Source organism: Heteronotia binoei, chromosome 16 (assembly GCF_032191835.1).
Source record: "Heteronotia binoei isolate CCM8104 ecotype False Entrance Well chromosome 16, APGP_CSIRO_Hbin_v1, whole genome shotgun sequence".
NCBI classification, from domain to species: Eukaryota; Metazoa; Chordata; class Lepidosauria; order Squamata; family Gekkonidae; genus Heteronotia; species Heteronotia binoei.
Window position 1 is genome coordinate 30,639,790 of NC_083238.1, and position 19,365 is coordinate 30,659,154.

General features: G+C 46.0%; 1 protein-coding gene across 1 annotated transcript in view; it reads left to right on the plus strand.

The window, feature by feature from the left end:
* Nucleotides 1–19,365, plus strand: part of MYO3B (myosin IIIB) — a 411,089-nt gene that overhangs the window by 292,627 nt on the left and 99,097 nt on the right. Inside the window, exon 29 of the mRNA XM_060257443.1 lies at nucleotides 6,573–6,687. Coding sequence (XP_060113426.1) covers nucleotides 6,573–6,687 — 115 coding nt within the window. The remainder of the gene's footprint in view (nucleotides 1–6,572; nucleotides 6,688–19,365) is intronic.

The window sequence follows — 19,365 nt, forward strand, 5'->3', positions numbered from 1 at the left end:
GGGGTGGAAATCAAAGCCCCTCTTAAGTAAATGTGAAGTCCTGGTAATTTCTGATTGAATACAGGCCAGTATGCTGGTTATAGGGTTGCCAGCCAAGGAAACCAAGGACTGGCGGCAACCACCAGGAAATTATGGGGACCAGGTTGAGCATCAGGCTCATAGCTAAAGGGAGGCCTATGGGGCCCCACCCCTGACATGGGAACCCCCAACACAGGGCCCCTAAGCTGACCCCATGTCTTTCCTTCCTCTCCTGCTCGGTGAAGCAGGATGGGAGAGTGAGAGGCAGCAGGTCTGCATGCTTCTTGCAGCCTACTGACCGCGAGAAGCAGAAAGACCAGTCCTTCCAGTCCTGCCTCTCTTTCTTACTCTTGCTCAGCCATTTGGCTGAAACAGAAAGCCCAGCCTGCTGGCCCTGCCTTTTTAGGTTGAGGGGGCCTTGAGTCGCCTTACAGCATTATGCCAATTTGGAATCCTCCTGGAGAAGTTACATTCCCACACTATCTTAAGAAACATTTATCAGTAAGCAGCTCACTGGAAAGATCAACAGTGAGAGGCTTTGAATGGGGATGTCTTTTTTGAAAATTTATGGAGCACCCTTTGCTGGAAGAGTGACCATCGAAGCAGGACTTTTTAAAGTCGACAGCCTGCACGTCGGGACTCCTTGTGGAAGAAATTTCATGAATTATGTTTTGTATTTTGTATATGCACTTTATTACATAGTAATTTGTCACTATAACGATTGAGTTGTGTATATTGTTGTTCCTGTAGTGACTTCTCTCCTGTTGTCCCTATATGGCACCAGAGCACCAGAGACCCTTGATAATTTCTCCTGGTATCTTTAATTTTACTTAAAATCAGTCATTGTATTCTTCTGCAGGATTAGGGCCAAGGTGCTTGGAGGGGGATTGTCATTTAACAAGAAGAAATACAAATGGTTTAGGGGAAATCCAGATAAAAAATATGTCAAGTAAATTAAATTACTGCAAACTCATGAATTCCTCAAACAAAATTTAACATGCATATAGTAGTCTGCACACAATTAACATAAACCCTATAACAAGCAGTAAGAATATACCATGCTAATATACTATAATCAAAGACATTTCAACCTAGAGGCCTTCATAGCATCAATATTATTTCAGCATTTCAAAGAGATAATGAAATATTGAAATACTATTGATGTTGTTTTTGTGAGGGTTTCCCCCCCCCCCTATTTTTGTATAGAAGAATTTGTAAGATGTGGTGAAATATCACTAATGATGACCTCCAGAACTTTTGATCGTAGTATGATAATAGGGCACATTTTAATGCACCTTATAAGGTTGGTGTTAATCATTTCAGTTGTCTTATGGCTTTTGAATTCCGTTTGGAAAACCCTTGAGTTTGCAATTTTTTTGAACCGGTCACTTATTTTTCATTTACTTGGCATATTTTAATCAGATTTTTCCTCAGCCTTAGTTCTCTTTTGTTTTTTTCAGTTAGGGTTGGTTGAGGATTCTCCTCCTTTTGGAAAGGGTTGCTCTGACTGTGATTATGTTTTCGTTAGTGGGCAAATAGCTCCTAAGGGATTTGAATCAGGAAAACAGCAGTGATGAGGTCCCAACCCACTTCAAGGCTCCCTACAGCTGATTTCAAGTCACCAGTAAATAGACCATGTGCCTCTTTTGCCTTAACTAGTGGCAACCTTAATAACAATGTCCAAAGGGCATTACAGCCCTGTAAGCTCTTGGAGGCTTGGCTACATCAGGGGATGTGATCTAATATGCAAAGGAGTTCCTGCTACAAAAAAAAAAAGCCCTGAAAGGGGACTATTGCCTCATTGGGACTCTGTCACACATTATGTGGCTGCAAACTCAGGCGTACCCAGGGCTTGAATTCAGCAGGAGTTCACAGGAACACAACTTCTGAACCTCCAGCCAGGGTCTGCATGCAGTGGGGAGTTCTCTCCCCACTGCACACAGATCCCAGGGCATACGCAAATGAGATATGCTACTGAAATCCTGCACCTTTTTTCCTACAAAATTACCCCTGGGCATACCACTGAGTATTTACTAACCAGGGAATTTATTTATTTATTTTAGGCAATTTATAGCCTGCCCTTTCCCAAGGATGGGCTCAGGGCAGATCACAACTTTCTAAAAACAGTGTAAAAACAACAGTTAAAACCAGAGTGATGTGGACAATACAATTTGACAGATCATAACAAATTATAAATAGTGGCTCAGTTGGGCACATATTATATGAATCCAAGATAGTAAATAAAATAAGTTTATGCTACAGCAGAGATGGATCACCACATAGGCCAGTCGGTGGAGTAGGACGCCCGCTGCCTCAACCAAAGGCCTGGCAGAATAGCTCTGTTTTACAGGCCCTGCGGAAAGATAACAATTCAGTGAGGTCCCAAATCTCTAGAGGGAGCTGATTCCGCCAGGCTGGGGCCAAGGCTGAGAAGGCCCCGGGCCTGATTGAGGCAAGATGGACGTCCTTTGGACAGTCAGCAGATGTTGTGTGCTGGAGCGTAGTGATCTCCGGGGCTCATATGGGGAGCCAATCCCTGTAGTAGACAGATGTATTTGTGCAGCAAAATCTAGACGTTATATGCCAAAGACTGAACCTACCGACTTCTTTTGATACACACACTCGCAACCATCTGTGTGCAGGAGCTGGAGCGAGGGAGGAGGCTGCTGGGATCCTCTCACTTCTATTTCTTCCTTTGCAAGCATAGCTTTGTTGAGTAGAATGCAGGAGTGCTCCATGTGGCTCCCAGACACTGATTATTGCATACAAGCCACTAAAGAGACCAATCTCTATTGCTTTATACTTTCCAGCTTTTATACAGGAAATAGTGAGTCTGGACCACCCTATACAGAAGTGAATTTTGATAATTTCTTCCTGCATTTCTCCACCACTGAGATTTTTTTTAAGCATCACTCTCATCAGATGCTTTGTTTTATCACCTACAGAAAAAGAGGGGATCCCCCATCGTCTCAAGACTTCATGGTCAAATAGGGAGAGTTTGAAAGATCTGTTTTTGAGTTCCCGTTTGCCAGGATTCCAGATTTCTTACTGTGTTATACAAGGCGAGGCTTTGGAATTGCATAATTGTTTCTGCTTTATACGTCTATCTATTACTGGGAATGAAGGGACGGATTTTTAGGTGCCCTGTGATTTGTTGTCTCTGTTTGCTCCCTCCATAAAAAATGTTTCTCCATTATGGTCTGCAGGTCATTGGAGCATTGTTTTCTCCTGCAGAGGATAGGAAGAAAAATGACCCAATTTTTTTTTTTGCTCTCCCAAATTTGAGCAACTTTGTGAATAATCTGTATGCTTCAGCACATTTTATTTGAGCGCAGAGCACCAGGCTTCTGTAGGTAACAATAATCTTGACTTGTTGTCCGTTAAAGCCACAAAGAGACTTGTTTTATGTCATCGTCAATACTGTAAAGATGCAAGCGCCGCATACCATTTTAAAGCAGAATGACTAATAATACGGCTGTAGTGTCCATTTCGGGTCTATGCTTTTTGGAGTGTGCTCGTCATTAGCAATGGGAAGATCAGGACAGGATACATTTATTACAATGGGTCTGAGGATATTATTGAATGCGTAAGGTGAAAATAACGTGGCAGCTGGTAATCCTTTTTCTCTGGTGATGTGAGGATTGTTCCTGGGGCACTCGCAATGTGCGCCTGCTAATTTCACACTCCTTGAGCCAAGTGCTTAGTGTCAAAACTAGGAATAGTCAGCAAGGCAAAATAGCTGTGATGGATCATCCACCTGGCTTCAGGCTTTCCTTCCCCTGCTACGCTAGCAGCATACTCTGTGTGCATTTGGCGGCGGCGGTGGGGAAATATACTTTGCATCTTCTTAAATGCTTCAGTGAAGTATTCCTGGATGGTGCACTTGAACTACATGTGCTTTGCTTTCCTTATGCCATTCAGTAAAATCCTAGAGAAGCACAAAAGATCAGAGGGCTGACTTGAGGTCTTTTCCCTTGGAGGTTTTCCTGTAGTTTGAGAGCAAACCTGCAGTGGTTTTTTTTCCTGAGCTTTCTCACCTCCTTGTTTTCTATTTGTTGGTTCCCCATGTTTTCCACATAATTTCTCTATAATGTCTCAAACCACCTTTGATCCAATTAGAGGCAGGGCCGGCCCTGCCACTAGGCAAACTAGGTGATTGCCTAGGGTGCCAGCCTTCTGGGGACACCGAATTGAGTGCCCCCCCCATGTGACTCAGTGATGTTATCAGCGCAGAGGAGGGCACCAGAAATTAGCCTTGCCAAGGGTGCCAGACAGTTTAGGGCCGGCCCTGATTAGAGGAAATATGGGGAAACAACAAGGAAACCCTGTAAGGGCAACCAATAGAAAACAAAGACAAGAGGAAGCTCAAAGAAAAAAAAAAACTGCTGCAGAAAAGCCTCCCGGTGAAACGATCCTTATGGGAATGAAAGGTGGTTGATTAGAGCCACAATGCCATTCTGTAATAATCAGCCCTATTATTAGGATTGTACTATTGAATATTGATGCTGTGAAACTCTGTTAAAAATGTATACACGAACTGATAGATAGGATTCTCTGATATAACATTGGAATATTGTGATAAGAGTGGTTCTCTGATAGTACGCTGTATAATAGTGTGTTGACGTTCTAATGAAAGCAATATACCTTAGTGGCTTTTAAAACAATAGTCTTTATTAGTGTTCAGCAGCCCACTGACATGGTTTTGACAGCTTTTGGGTGTTCCCCACTGAGGACATAGCCCGGAGATCCATCCTTCAAAGGTACAAAGAGTGCAATCTTCTAAACCCATTACAGCCAGTGGGTGTAGAGGGTGAACTTATACTTCGGATGGCTCTGTACAATTTGATTCAAGCCCACCAGCTGCTAAGTCCTAATACAAAATTCGTCTTGCAAAGGCCAAGTGGTCTTTCTCAAACCTGCTTTGGATATATTTGTAATAATGTATCTTGATACCATTGATGAGCTTGCACATGTGGTCATGTTTGCAGTGGATCTGTTGCCACTTGGGAAAGCGCATGTCAGCAGCTGCATGCAGAAAGTTCTGTGCCAATTAATTTTAAACAACTTTATGTTGCAGTTTGCAGAATCTGTCTGCAGAATGAGGGAGGACACAAAGGGTTTGGTTAGCATTCCAATTGCTTTTTGTTGTGAAATTGATGCTCTTTGCCTCTCTCCTCAAAAGAACCAGGCCTCAGATTCAGCAGGAGCTCACAGCAGCACAGCTCCTGAACCTTTCTGAGGGTTCCGCCTCCTCCTCCCCACCTACCTACCTTGTCCACTGAATAGTAGGTGCAGCTGCATAATAATCCCTGGATTAGGAGAACAGCCACCAGGGGCTTTGCCACACCCTCAGCAGCCCTCATTAACCCCTGGAGAAGCCTGCACCACTCTTTCATCACTTCTTATGTGATTTTGGGTGGTGGTTGGCTTGTTGGCCTTTTGACCGGGGGTGGGGGCTGGCCCTGGAGAGCCCCAGGCGAATGAGGCCTGCTTGGGCTGGCTGGATCTCTAGCCAGCCCAAGCAGGCCTCACTCACCTAGGGCTCTCCTTTCTTGCATCAGGTTGCTTTTGGCTGGGGGGCAGCATATGCTAATGAGCTCCGCCACCTATTTTTCTACAAAACAACCTCTGAAAAGAACATTTTCACTCCTGTTGTGAAGCTTCCCTTGAGACTGCCAAAATGGAGCAACCCTTTTTGTAGGGTTCTCCATTTCATTAAAGAGGGACTTTTTTCTTGCCCTGGCCTGGTTGGCCCAGGCTAGCCTGATCTCATCAGATCTCAGAAGCTAAGCAGGGTTGGCCATAGTCAGTAGTTAGATGGGAGCCCTCCGAGGATGTCCAGGGTTACTGTGCAGAGGCAGGCGATGGCAAACTACCTCTGAATGTCTCTTGCATTTATGGGGCTGCTGCCCCGTGGCGCAGAGTGGTAAAGCTGCAGTACTACAGTCTGAACTCTCTGCTCATGACCTGAGTTCAATCCCGATGGAAGCAGGGTTCAGGTAGCCGGCTCAGGTTGACTCAGCCTTCCATCCTTCCGAGGTCAGTAAAATGAGTACCCAGCTTGCTGGGGGGAAGGTGTAAATGACTGGGGAAGGCAATGGCAAACCACCCCATAAAAGGTCTGCTGTGAAAACGTGAAAACAATGTCACCCCAGAGTCGGAAACGACTGGGGCTTGCACAGGGGACTATCTTTTTTTTTTTAATAAGTCAGCTGTGACTTCCCACCACCATCTTGGTCCGCCCCAACTCATTCCTTATCCATTCTAATGACAAGCACAGCCGCTGAAAAAAAATGGTGTTTTCATTTTCTCACTAGTAAAAATTGCACACAAAGTTCCTCTGCAGTCACACCCATAGGAGGTTTCTGTTGTGGTATGTTGGTGAGGATCCATAAACTAAGATTCTGTCTCACCAAGAACTGGACTTAATTAACAAAGTCTTAATTAACATTTCTGAGCCTATGAACAAAGGTTATGCCCTCCCTGGTTCTCCTGGTAATTTTTTCAGGGAGGGCTCTTGTACTATCTCCTTATTGTTTTTCATGTCTGCTTAGTTTTCAGGGGGTATTTAGCTCGCAGAACTTATGTACAGATGAAAAACAGCATTGACCACACAACAGATACAAAGTCAATCAACCTGGCCTTTAATTTGCATTGTGAGGAAAACTGGTGAGTATGCGTGTTTTTTTCCTGTTAAGTGAGAGCTGGAAGAAAAAAAGAGCATAGAAATGCTATCTCTTTGGGGGCATTTCACACTTTACACAGCAGCAAGACCAGGTAAGCCAGTGAGCATACATGTCACATTCAGTGCTAAGCCTGGCATTGTTATTGTACCGAAGGTTTCTGGCATACTTTGGGATACAATGACAACAAGAGCAGAAATACACAGCAGCAAGAACTACAAACCAGTCCAGAGTCAGGTATCTGAAGGTCCAGTCCAAGGATCAGGGTAGGAGAGTCCAGGGTGCAATTCCAGGGTTTGGGAACAGGTGTAGGATACAGGGATCTGGGACCCAGACTTCAGAAGCAAGCATAGATTACCAGAGACAAGGTACAAGGCAGAGTCAGGGCAGAGTTCTGCTAAACAGGTCAGCACACATCGGAGTGGCAAGCAAGGTTGTCTCCACACTGAGGCTTGCTCAGCGTGTTCCTTTTATCTGCACACTGCAACATTGTGATGCGGTGGCTAAAAAGGCAAATGCAATTTTGGGCTGTATCAACAGAAGTATAGTGTCCTGATCACGTGAAGTGATTGTATCACTTTACTCTGCTCTAGTAAGACCTCATCTAGAGTATTGTGTTCAGTTTTGGGCACCACATTTTAGGGAGGATATAGACAAGCTGGAATGGGTCCAGAGGAAGGCAATGAAGATGGTGAGGGGTCTGGAGACCAAGTCCTATAAAGAAAGGTCGAAGGAGTTGGGCATGTTTAGCCTGGAGAGGAGGTGGCTGTGAGGTGATATGATCACCATCTTCAAGTACTTGAAGGGCTGTCATATAAAGGATGGTGTAAAATTGTTTTCTGTGGCCCTGGAAGGTAGGACCAGAACCAATGGGTTGAAATTAAATCAAAAGAGATTTCGGCTCAACATTAGGAAGAACTTCCTGACCGTTAGAGCGGTTCCTCAATGGAACAAGCTTCCTCAGGAGATGGTGGGCTCTCCTTCCTCAGAGGTTTTTAAACAGAGGTTATATGGCCATCTGACAGCAATGAAGATCCTGTGAATTTAGGGGGAGGTATTTGTGAGTTTCCTGCATTGTGCAGGGGGTTGGACTAGATGACCCTAGAGGTACCTTCCAACTCTATGATTCTATGATCTTTTGCTGACTCATCCTCCGAGGGCCAGGTGTCACTTCTTTAGGCATTAGAGTCCTTTTAATTTTTTAATTCTCATTGAGTCATTTAGAGCGCAATCCTAAAGGGAGGGGCGGAAAGTTTTTGGGGAGCAGACAATCCACTACGTGGGCGGCAGAAGCATTTGTGCCAATGTACGGCCAGCGCCGCCGTGGGGGAGGGGAGTTATGTGGGTGGGGGGCTGCCAGAGCACCGCTTCACCTGAGAGCAGCGGCGCCTGAAGGCTGCGCCCAAGTATTTTCAGAAGTGAGGCAGAGCACGGCGCTCAGGCACAGGAGGGGGTGGAGTTGGGGGTGCGGCCAAGCTTAAGCGGCTCCCTGAGCAGTTTGGGTCATGACGTGCCCCCCCGAGAGGAGCAACGTTACATCTGCAAAACCAGCGGCGTGCTACATAGGTACTAATTGAAACCAAAAACAAAGGTCAGCTCCGCCGCTGTGGAAGCTCGCAAACCCCTTAGGGAGTGGTGTGATTGCCTCACCAATCCCCTCGCGCCTCAGGCTGACGAGCCCCCTCCCCAGCACCCAATCACGGTCCCCCCCCTCCTATAAATACTTCCACTCTGGCCTCGCACAACTCAGTTGTTAGGGACAGCTTCGCATGGCAGGAAGCTCTGCTGGTGAACTCCCTCCTATACAGACTTAGAGCAAGGGACAGGTAGGAACATTGGTGATGAGTTTTGCACTGCGCAGTTGCTTTGACAGTATCTTTGACTTGTGAGGGGGAGAGCGAGGTCTCTCCCCTGGGGCTAACTGCTCTTGTTTCCAGGTCTCCACAGGTTCCGGGCTCCCGGAGGCTCTGCACGCGAGGACTGTCACCCATGGCTGGGTAAGTTTCACTGTGCACCCCCACTGTCCTCCCCCTCCCCTCGCTCTCGACTGCTCGGTGTGCGAGTGTCTCTGACACTTGAACCAGGCAGTGGGCTCCGGCAGGGGGCAGTTGCTGACCCCGGTCCCCCGTGCTGCTGCCTGCTCCCTTCCCTTGGTCTGCCCTCTGTCAAGTTCCCAACCCCCTGGCAGGGCACGGCGGGGGGGCATCTGCCCCAGTGTGGGGAGATGTGTCAGAGACTGTCCCTTTAAGAGAGCGCCCAGCTGGAACGCAGCCTGCTCCTCCAGCTGCCGCCCCTGCAGGTGATCTTGATATCTGTCTCTGTTTTGCAGGTGGGAATCCAACACAGAGGCTTCCGCATGTGTTGCTCCACCCCCCTCCACTCCCTCAGCTGTTTCTGCCCGCCACTCTGAATGGAGCCCTGCCCCCAGCAAGACTGCCCAGCACGCACCAGGAAACTGTTGCACTTTGTTCCGGAAAAATAAAGTCTGATCTGTGCCCTCTGTTGTCTCTCCTACTTGGCATCTGCTGCACTTTCCCTGGGCAGCGCCCCCCACTCTGTCAGTGGCCTCTCCGAGGGAATGCCTGGGAGGATGGGCAGATTTGGTTCTTGTGGGGGGGAGTGGGCTATGAGCCGCCACGCTGCTCCCGCGTGGCTGGACAGCGGAGGGGGGGTGTCGCCCCTCAACTTGTCCAGGCTGACAACCTACCTGACCCCACAGGGTTGTTGTGTGCAGGGCACAGGGGGGGGGGCTGATGAAGTGGATGCATGCCCAGTGGCTTGCACTCTGAGTTCTGCGGCCCCAGGGGAGGTGTTCTTTGCACATAGCGGGGGGCGGCGGCAGGGCAACATGGGGGGGGCGGTTCCAGGCTGTGGTGGTGGGTCTTCTGGACTTGGTGGTCTGCCTGCTCCCAGACACACATTCCAGCCGCTGTTTAGAGCAGCGAACTCCTGCACTTTGTGGTTCTTGTTTGTCTGCGCATGCCTCTGCCCGTCTGTCTGCCATTGGCAGAGTCTCTGATAGGAGGAGGGTGTGAGGGGACTGATGGCCTCTCAGGTGTGGGCTTTTCACCCCCTCTCACTGTCACATGCAATGGGGGCTGACCAAAACCGTGGTCCCGCGTGAGCCTGTGCCTCCCCCACCCCCGCCTCTGCAGCGAGCCAATGGCATGCGCATGGGCGGAATCACCATGGTGACGGGATCTCTCTCACTCATCAGCCCATGCTCCCCCTCCACTCCTGGCATAACTTCTGCCCTTTGGGAGCCGACTGCGTCCGCCTAAGCTAGTTCTGCACTCGAGTGCAGCTACACGACGGTTCTCTGTATTGGGCTGCCCGAATAGTTTCAGGGGGTAGCCATACTGGTTTGTAGTAGAATAGCTAGATTTTAATCCAGGGAGCTGTGACTCTTGAAAGCTCATAGACTGAAAATCTTGTTGGTCTCAGAGGTGCTGCAGGTCTTGTACTGGTCATTTAGGTTTCTGAAATCTGCGTTTTAAAATGTCTGCTTTTGGCAAGTGTTCCTTATCTCGACTGCCAAAGTGCTTGATTGTGCAACCACAACGGCAAGCTATCCTTTGGACTACCAGTGCAAGTAGGGTCAGATTTACGAGGCCTGAAATGCTTATGACTTTTGAGTTAATAGGCAGAATACCAAAGCTAGTAACGTTAAACAATGGAAAACTATGATGGGGTTGGAAAAACAAACCATCAGCTCCAGTGACAAAGACTTTTATGGCTATTATTTGTGAAGATATGGAAAGCTCAGAGTGGGCAAAACCTCCCACAATTTCTGGCTTGCGGAGCACAAAGAGGGTTCTGCTGAGCATTAAGTACAACCAAAATCTTTGGCTTGGCTCCACTGTCCACAGAAAGAGAGAAAGATTATGCCTGCATTGAAATTTCTTAATGGGAAACAGCTCAACACAACATAACTAGAAGTGCTTGAACTTCATTAGATGCCATATCAGAGGAGCTGTTGTGGAATGCATTCTAGTACTGAAGGATCCTTTAAGTGTACTGGGTGGGTTATTATCCCACACGGCCCCCTGTTCCAGATCCTTGACTTCAGTAGTGTTTGCTTATGTGGGATTGCAGCCAGACATCCCAGTCTTAGCCATGTGATGATAAACAGAAATAAGTCCCACTGATTTCGGCTTGCTTCCCCACTGACTTCAGCTTGCTTCTAAGTAAACCAGTCGGGGTTTCAGCTCTTTCTCAAAGGCCTTCTTCTCAGAACCAGATATTTTTTTTCTTGTTCTGATGAGAGTCACTCTGGTGTAGTCATTAGAATGTTGAACTAGGATCCGGGAGACCCGGCTTCAAGCCCCCAAGTTTGCCGTGGAAGCTTGCTTGGTGGCTTTGGGCCATTCGCTCACACTCTGCCTAACCAACCTCAGGGTCGTGGCTGTGAGAATTTTAAAAAAAAGGGAGGGGGGAGAATGGTGTCATAAGCTGCTTTGAGTCCCCATTGGAGATAAAAGCCGGGTATAAATGAATACAATTGAAATGGAATGACGTTGGGGCAGTGAAAGTGTTTGTCAAAACTATACGTGCTGCTCCTCCTGCCATGTCAGGTTAGATTAGAACACCAGTTACAGGGCTGGATTAAGAATTAGGCCCAGTGGGCACTAGCCTATGGGCCCCTATGCCTTTAGGGGCCCCGGGCTGGCTTTCCCCCCTGGTTTTCCCCCTTCTTGCAGCCCTCCCAGCCTGCACGTGCAGCCAGCAACTGAGCCGCTCTTTGTCCGACTTGCCTGGTGCGGCTGCTGCTGGCGTCATAGCCAAGTTTGCCTCTCTCTGCCTCTCCCCTGCAGCTTTGTCAAAGGGGCTTTTGAGAAGATGCCTGCAGGCTGCAGCAGGGGCCATGGGTGGCAGGGCGAGCACTCCAACTCTGAAATAATTTGTGAGGGGGCCCCCAAGATTTTGACTGCCTAGGGGCCTCCGTAGGGTTTAATCCGGCACTGACCAGTCCCAAGATAGTTGCCTCCATCGTACAGTGACACTTGGCTTTTGAATGGGCAAATTAGCATCTGGGAACTGCAGCTGCAGACAGGTGTGTGTATGAATGTGTGAGCAATAACAATTTTCTGATGGGTGCAAAAGATAGTTTGTTTGGGCTCATCTTATTGCAGCTGCTGAAAACAGCACAAAATTATCATCAGCTATTAGGAGGCAATCAATCTCTTGCAAGGCACTGCTATAGGGTTGCCAGGTCTACTTATGCAACTGGTAGCGGGTGGGAGGGAGACTTCTGGGAGTGAAGAGGATGGGGTGACATCATGTGATGTCAGTGTTATGACATACAGAAGTGATGTCATCATGCCAGGCACATTGATGTGGAAGGGGGCTTGACAGGGGCAGTGCTTCCTGAAATTGAGGAAAACCCTGCCTTGACCTGGGGTCTGGCAAGCCTACACCCAGGGCCAGCCCTCCCACTAGGCAAACTAGGTGGCTGCCTAGGGTGCTGGGAGGGTGAGGGTGCAAAATTGGGCTCCCCACACCCCTCCCGATGCCCCAGGAAAGCACTTAGTTTGCCTTTCTCCCCAGCCCCCCACCGCAACCACTGCCCGCCCCTCCATTCCCTTCCCTCCCTTCACTCCCCCCCCCACAGATCTGTGCCTCACCCTCCCCGCTGCATCTCGCACCCTTTCAAGGACAACTCCTGCGATAGCAATGGCTGACCCAAGGTCATTCCAGCAGGTGCAAGTGGAGGAGTGGGGAATCAAACCCAGTTTTCCCAGATAAGAGTCCATACACTTAACCACTACATCAAACTGGCACCAAACTTGCACAAGTAGGACTGTGTAAGCTCCCCCAAGCTCCTGGTGAGGAAGGGCAGGATGAAAATGTGATAGACGGCTGAATGTGCCTTGCCTCTGACAATGAAGTTCCATTTAGCTATCAAGGCTAAAACCCACTGATGCCTCAAAGCTGGTGGGCCTTTTATAAACATCCATCATGTCCCATTGTTTCATAAATTCCATCATGCCCCATTGCTTTTCTAAATAAGAAAAAACACAAATGCTTTAGATTTTCTTTGTATGGATGCTGCTCTAGTCCGTTGATCATTTTGATTCCTCTTCCTTGCACTTTTTACAGCTCTGAGATATCCTTTTTGAGATAGTTATCCAGAACTCTACTCAATTTTTTCCTCAATGCAGCAATATCATAAATTTAGATAACAGGCATGATGATATGGGAAGTTTCTATGCAGGCATTTCCCCCAGTGAGCCCTAAAATGGAGTTTGCCTTTTCCATTTTGCTTTACACTGAGTTGACATTTTCACTGTGTTATCATGTTGTCATCCCAAACTCTCTTTCCAGACAGGTACTATTTATTCAGATCCCGTCAATATAGATCTGGTGTTAGGATCTTCAGAGGGGGGCATAATGTGTATCACTTTACACTTAATTGAAACTGGTTTCCTGTTTTGTTTCCTATTCATCCAGTTTGGAGAGATGCTTTTGAAATTCTACACACCTAGCTTTGGTCTTCACCATACTGAATAATTTGGCATCCTCTGCAAATTTAACTTCCCCTGTTTTTATGCCTGAAAATGTGAATAATTTGAATTTGGTTCCTTGGGAAATTCGACTGCTTACTTTCCTCTGTCGGGAAAATTATTTATGGTATTCTCATCATCAGTTTCCTATTCTGAAGCTTGTTAACAATCCATAAATAATTCCATTGCTTCTGTATTTGTTCAAAAGACCTTGATGAGACAGTTTGCTGATTTTGGGGGGCAGTGGAAGAGGAGCTAAGTATATAATATCTACTGGATTACCCCCTCTACATGTTTGTTGATAATAAAGGTAAAGGTAGTCCCCTTTGCAAACTCCAGTCGTTTCCGACTCTGGGGTGACGTCGCATCACAACGTTTTTAAGGCAGACTTTTTATAGGTGGTTTGCCGTTACCTTCCCCAGTTGTTGGTAATAGCAGAGGACAATTTTAGTGACACTGCATATTTTTGTGGGTGCATGTTAGAAAACATACCATTTCTCCTTAGAGCTCTTAAAATTTTTGAGTTCTTATTATCCAGACTAGCAGTGCAGTCCTGTGTAGAGTTACTCCAGGTCTCAGATTCAGCAGGAGCTCACATGAGCGCAGCTCCTGAACCTTTCTGAGAGTTCCGCCTCTTCCTGCCCACCTACCTTGTCCATTGAATAGTAGGTGCAGCTGCATAACAAACCCTGGATTAAGAGAGCAGGCAGCCAGCCAGCCACCAGGGGTTTTGCCATACCCCTGGATGGCTTGCTGGCCTTTTGACTGGGGAGGGGAGCAGGAGAGCCCCAGGCAAGCGAAGCCTGCTTGGGTTGGCTGGATTTCTAGCCAGCCCAAGCAGGCCTAGTTCACCCAGGGCTCTCCTTTCTTACATTGGGTTGCTTTTGGCTGGTGGGGGGGGCAGCATATGCTAATGAGTTATGCTAATGAGCTCCACCACCTATTCTTCTACCAAAAGACCCCTGAGTTACTCTGTCCCATTGGACCAACGGTGGCATAACTCTAGCGACTTGTTAATTTTGATTTTACCATTTAGAACTTCTTGTTATCTATATTTGACTTGCAGTGATGTCCTAAGCAATGTTTCACTTTTCTGAGTCCCCTTCTGAGTCCCTCGTTCTCACTCTCCTCTTCTCTGTGGGGCTTCTGTCAGACTTCGCACAATTTGCCCCAAGGCTGCAACTTACTCTGCCTCTTTCGAGCAGCAAACAAGATCCTTTAAAAACCAGTTTCTGTTTGCCGCACGAAAAAGGTGAAGCTGGTTGCAGCCCTGGGGCAGGCAGCGTAAAATCTGATGAAAGCTCCGCAGAGAAGAGGGAGAGTGAGAGCGAGGTAAGACTAGTAGGAAATCAGTCAGTGGCTTAGAAGCACATTGCTAAGCATGACACAGTACATCTGCAGTACAGTGTACACTTACCTAGGAGTAGGGGTCATTTCATAGAAAAAGAGGTGCTGGAGCTCATTTGTATATGCCACACACCTCTGACATCACCGGAAGGTGTACTCAATTATATCAGCTCAATATCTACCTTAAAATGCTTCTTTAATTATAATTGTCATAATAAAACCTTACACCCATCATACTTTTTAAATTACTTTCTCCTATGTGGCCACAGTGAAATAATCCATTTGTCAGCTTGATATGTTTTGGTTATTTTCCCATTTTTTGTGGGGGGAAATATTAGAAAGTTTGTCAAACTTTAGAGTTCAGTAAAATTCTCACAGGGGGTTTGAACAATGGTGCCCAGAAGCAATTGGGGGGGGGGGGGGTAAGAAAGAAGAGCGCAATAAATTTAGAGGTTTCAGAGCTCTGTTCCTGTGAGCTCCTGCCCAAAATGAGGCCTGCTTAGGAGTAAGCCCCATTGAAACCAGTGGGACATATTACCAAGTAAGCATTCATGGGATTGGGTAGCATACTAGGAAACATTATGGAAAATTCAACATAAAGCATTTAAAACATTATTAAAGGATTACCGAAGGAGTTGCAGTGTTTTAGATAACATTTATGAAGACAAAATACTATCATATGTCTGTCTGTCATAGTCTTTAAGCACCAAATTTCTTATTTCATCTATCAGTGGCGTAGAGCATTTTGATACTTTGACATTCTTGTTGGATCTTCTGCTGATTTATTGACTAAAGCCATTATTTTCAAGAATATTTTCCATGTAAAATTTCTGATTTCAGTAAGCCATTTTGTACTGCAGAAAGGCAAGATATGAGTGTTAAAAATATGATAATATTTCCCCAGTCCTAAATTACATGTTGAGAACTGGTATTTCCCCCTGCAAGATTCTGTGTAGGAACCCCTACTTTATAGCCAAGTTACATAGCTGAGTTATTTTTCTCAGAATCAGGGGACTTCTCTGTTGCAGGATAACTGATTGGTTTCCTGCCCTTGATGAGTGTAGACTGTAGTCACATGAGAAGATTTTCTTCTATGGTTCAATTATTCTGTAAGTGGCCTTTTCCAAAGGCGAGCTGATGATTTGCATTCACATGATGGCAGCATTTATCATTTTGACTTTTTCTACAGTATCTCTAAACAAAGTATTACAATGCAGCTCACTGTACCTGTCAAGATCTAATAGATGCCTCAAAGAACATGATACATTAAACACATGCAAAACCTTTCCCACACCAGATCAAAGGAAGCCACAGCTCTTGTATTTTTACAATGGCAGACTTGAAAGGATTGATGGAAATGGGTTTTTAAAAAAAACCTAAGGAGATGCAGTGGATTGTGCAGCATTTCTGAAAACTGAAGCAGGCGCACAATAATATCAAGTAAAATGATTCATAGGTTAATCATGTCCATTTTTTTGCAAGTAAAAGCAGAGACATGAGATGCTGATGAGGGATATGGCAGGTGTAGAAAGGAGAGACAGGTGCATCCCAGTCCTATGTATGTTTATTCACAAAGTAATTTCCACTGAGTTCAGTGAAATTTACTCCCAAGAAATTGTGCATCGGATTGCAGCACTCCATTCTGGGGGATGGAACCATTGATCCGATTGCATGAAGACTGTGCTTATTCCCTACTTCCCCCTTCCCCCAGCAGTCCCTTCCGATTCTGGGGAGGCTGATTCCCAGAGTCAAGTTCTGGACCCCTGTGGAGTAATGGAAGCTGGGGGGCTGCAGTGGTGAGGGGCAGGGGTGTAATCACTCCTTGCTCCCTCTTCCATTCACACTGCTGTACAAAGGAGAATACCACTCTAAAATATAGTTCTAGGAGACTTGTGGTATAAAATATCTGGGAGAAGTAGACCAGACTTCTAGGAAAAATATTTTCAATGCAAAACACATAGCATAAAGATAACTTCTGGAGGAAGAACTGATAGGGTTGACTTTACGTAAAGTACCCCTTTGATGCCATGTTGTACACAAACCATAAAAATCATAACCACTTAGTAAGAAATCATTTATGTACCTAATAATAAAATTCACTTTAAAATCCATCCTGTGTGATTCTTTTCTTCAGTTACAGCAGGATTAGGTCTTGACTAATTAAACACACCAATAACAAAGTAGAGTGAAATAGTGTAGTTGTAAATCAGGAGTCATGTTACAGAAAAAGAGGTGCTGGAGCTCATTAGCACAATTCACTAGCATAACTCATTTGCGTATTCCACACACCCTCATCATCACTGGCAGGTGTACTAAATTATATCAGCTCAACATCTACCTTAAAATGCTTCTTGAATTATAATTGTCCTAATAAAACCTTACTCCCATCGTACTTCTAAAATTATTTTCTCCTATGTGGCTACAGTGTCATGATGAAGATTTCCATCTGTCTGCTTGATATGTTTTGGTTATTTTCCCATTTTTTGTGGGGGGAAATATTAGAAAGTTTGTCAAATCTTATTCAGCAAAATTCTCACAGGGGGTTTGAACAATGGAGCCCGGAAGCAAGTATTTGAGGGGGAGGGTTGTAAGAAAGAGCACAATAAAATTTAGAGGTTCTGGAGCTCCACTCCTGTGAGCTCCTGCCCAAAATGAGGCCTCGTTGTAATACAGAAGTCACATAAGGCAGGTCACTGGTAAATAGGCTTCTTCAGTGAAACCAGTGGTCCTCTTTTGTCCTTGTGATCTGTGACTCTTCCTACCATTGTCTTTAATTAAACCAAGCTTTTAAAGAAATCAAACCCTTGTTCTGCATCGACTTTTGTTTGATTTTTGCCAGAGGTTGCACTCCGACATCTGTTTTCTATGCCAGGGCTTAACCCTGACAAATGTTACGAAAAAAATAAATTAAAAAGTCCCTTGACAAGTGTATGAATTTATTTGAAATATTTCTTTCCTGCTCTTTTCTGAGAGTCCAACCAGGTTGCAGTAGATACTGAGTGTATTTTCTGCACCATGGAGTGAGTGGGGGTTGGATTATACTCAATGAGATGGAGATTACAGACCTCCCACTGTCTTTTGAAGGAAATTCCAGGTGCACATCAGCCCTGGGTTAGGCTAGGGGAAGGGAGAGTGGCTCTACCTCTACATAGTTTCACTTCTGGTATTCTTAGAGAAGCAGGAATGTCTCTACCTTACAGGAAGTGCCTGCCAAGTCCTTCAGTCTCAATACTTCCAAGCAGTTTCTTACTTGCCTTGAAAGCCCCTTGTTGGGCTCGCCATAAGTTGGCTACGACTTGATGGCACTGTACACAACCACGCTCCTATTGGCATTGAAAGAGAAAGAGTCAGAGATGTCCATATTTGCCAGTTTTCCCCCTGCCCCCAGGTCTATTAGGAAGCAATGGGTTTGATAGGCACAATCACACAGATGTGAAGGATTATGCTCCATTTCCACTCCCCACATTGCCCCCTTTGAGCTGGGGCCATATATCCAGAGTCTTTTGGCAAACTCTGAAACTATCCTCTTCCCCCTCCTTCCATTGTGTGTGGACATGTATAGATATGTCTGTACATCTCCATCTCCATGTCGACAATTTAGGTCAATTGGAGCGTTTGTAGTTCCATTGCATGATTCATTCACAGTCATCCATCACTACAGTGCTATTTAAAGTGTCACTTAATGGAAGTCCATTGTTGATGAGACAAGGGTTACCGTTCTCAAAGTGGGGCCTGGAATTCTTTTAGAATTATGCCAGATTACTGAGATTAGTTCCTCCGGAGCAAATGGCAGCTTCACAGAGTGGACTCTATGCTATACTATAGACTGGGGTGGAATTCTAGCAGGAGCTCCTTTGCATATTAGGCCACACACCCCTGATGTAGCCAATCCTGCAAGAGCTTACAAGGCTCTTTTTTGTAAACTCTTGGAGGATTGGCTACATCAGGGGGTGTGACCTAATATGCAAAGGAGCTCCTGCTAGAATTCCACCCCTGTGTAGACTCTTGGAGAAACCAAAGCCCTACAAAGCCTATGGAGAGTGGATGCTCTAGGACAGAGGTGTCAAACTCATATGTTACAAGAGACAGATCTGACATAAATGAGACCTTGTCGGGCTGGGTCATGTGTGTCATAAAATGTAATGCCAGGAGGCAGAGATATTAAACATAAAGGACACAGACAAACACAAAGATTTTTTTTTTTTAAAAAAAACATGGTTATAACATTAGCACACATCGATCTTAAAGGTACTTTCTTTGTATCTCTTCCAAGAGATCCAGGGAACTGAGCAAATGAAACTCTGGCTCTTTTCTTTGTTCCCCAGGGGACCAGGAGGAGAAGGAGCTTCAGCCAATGGAAGGAAGTTAGACTTGGCTCCATAGCTGAACTGTGCGATTGAGAGAGTCTGGCAAAGCAAGCTCTCCCTCCCCCCCTCTTCCTCCCCAAGGGAGGAGCCTCAGCCAATAGAGAAAATAAAGATTTTTTTTTCTGTAGCTCCTGTGTGATTGAGCAAGCTTGGCAAAGCAAGCTGTGATGCAGAAGGAAGCAAGAGAGAGGGAGAAGGAAGCAGATAACAGCCAGTTGCTCAGGGGTCTGATAGGAGCCCTCTGGGGCCTTATTTGGCCCCCAGGCCACATGTTTTACACCCCTGCTCTAGGACTTTCATTTCTTTTGTGGTATTCTCTGATAACTAGGATAAATCACCAAAGTCCAGGAATTCTCAAAGCCAGAGCTGGTAGCCCTGGATAAGAGAGGTTCTTAATGTTGAATGAGCAACTCACTTGCAGGAGTGAGGATTGGGGATGAATATTCA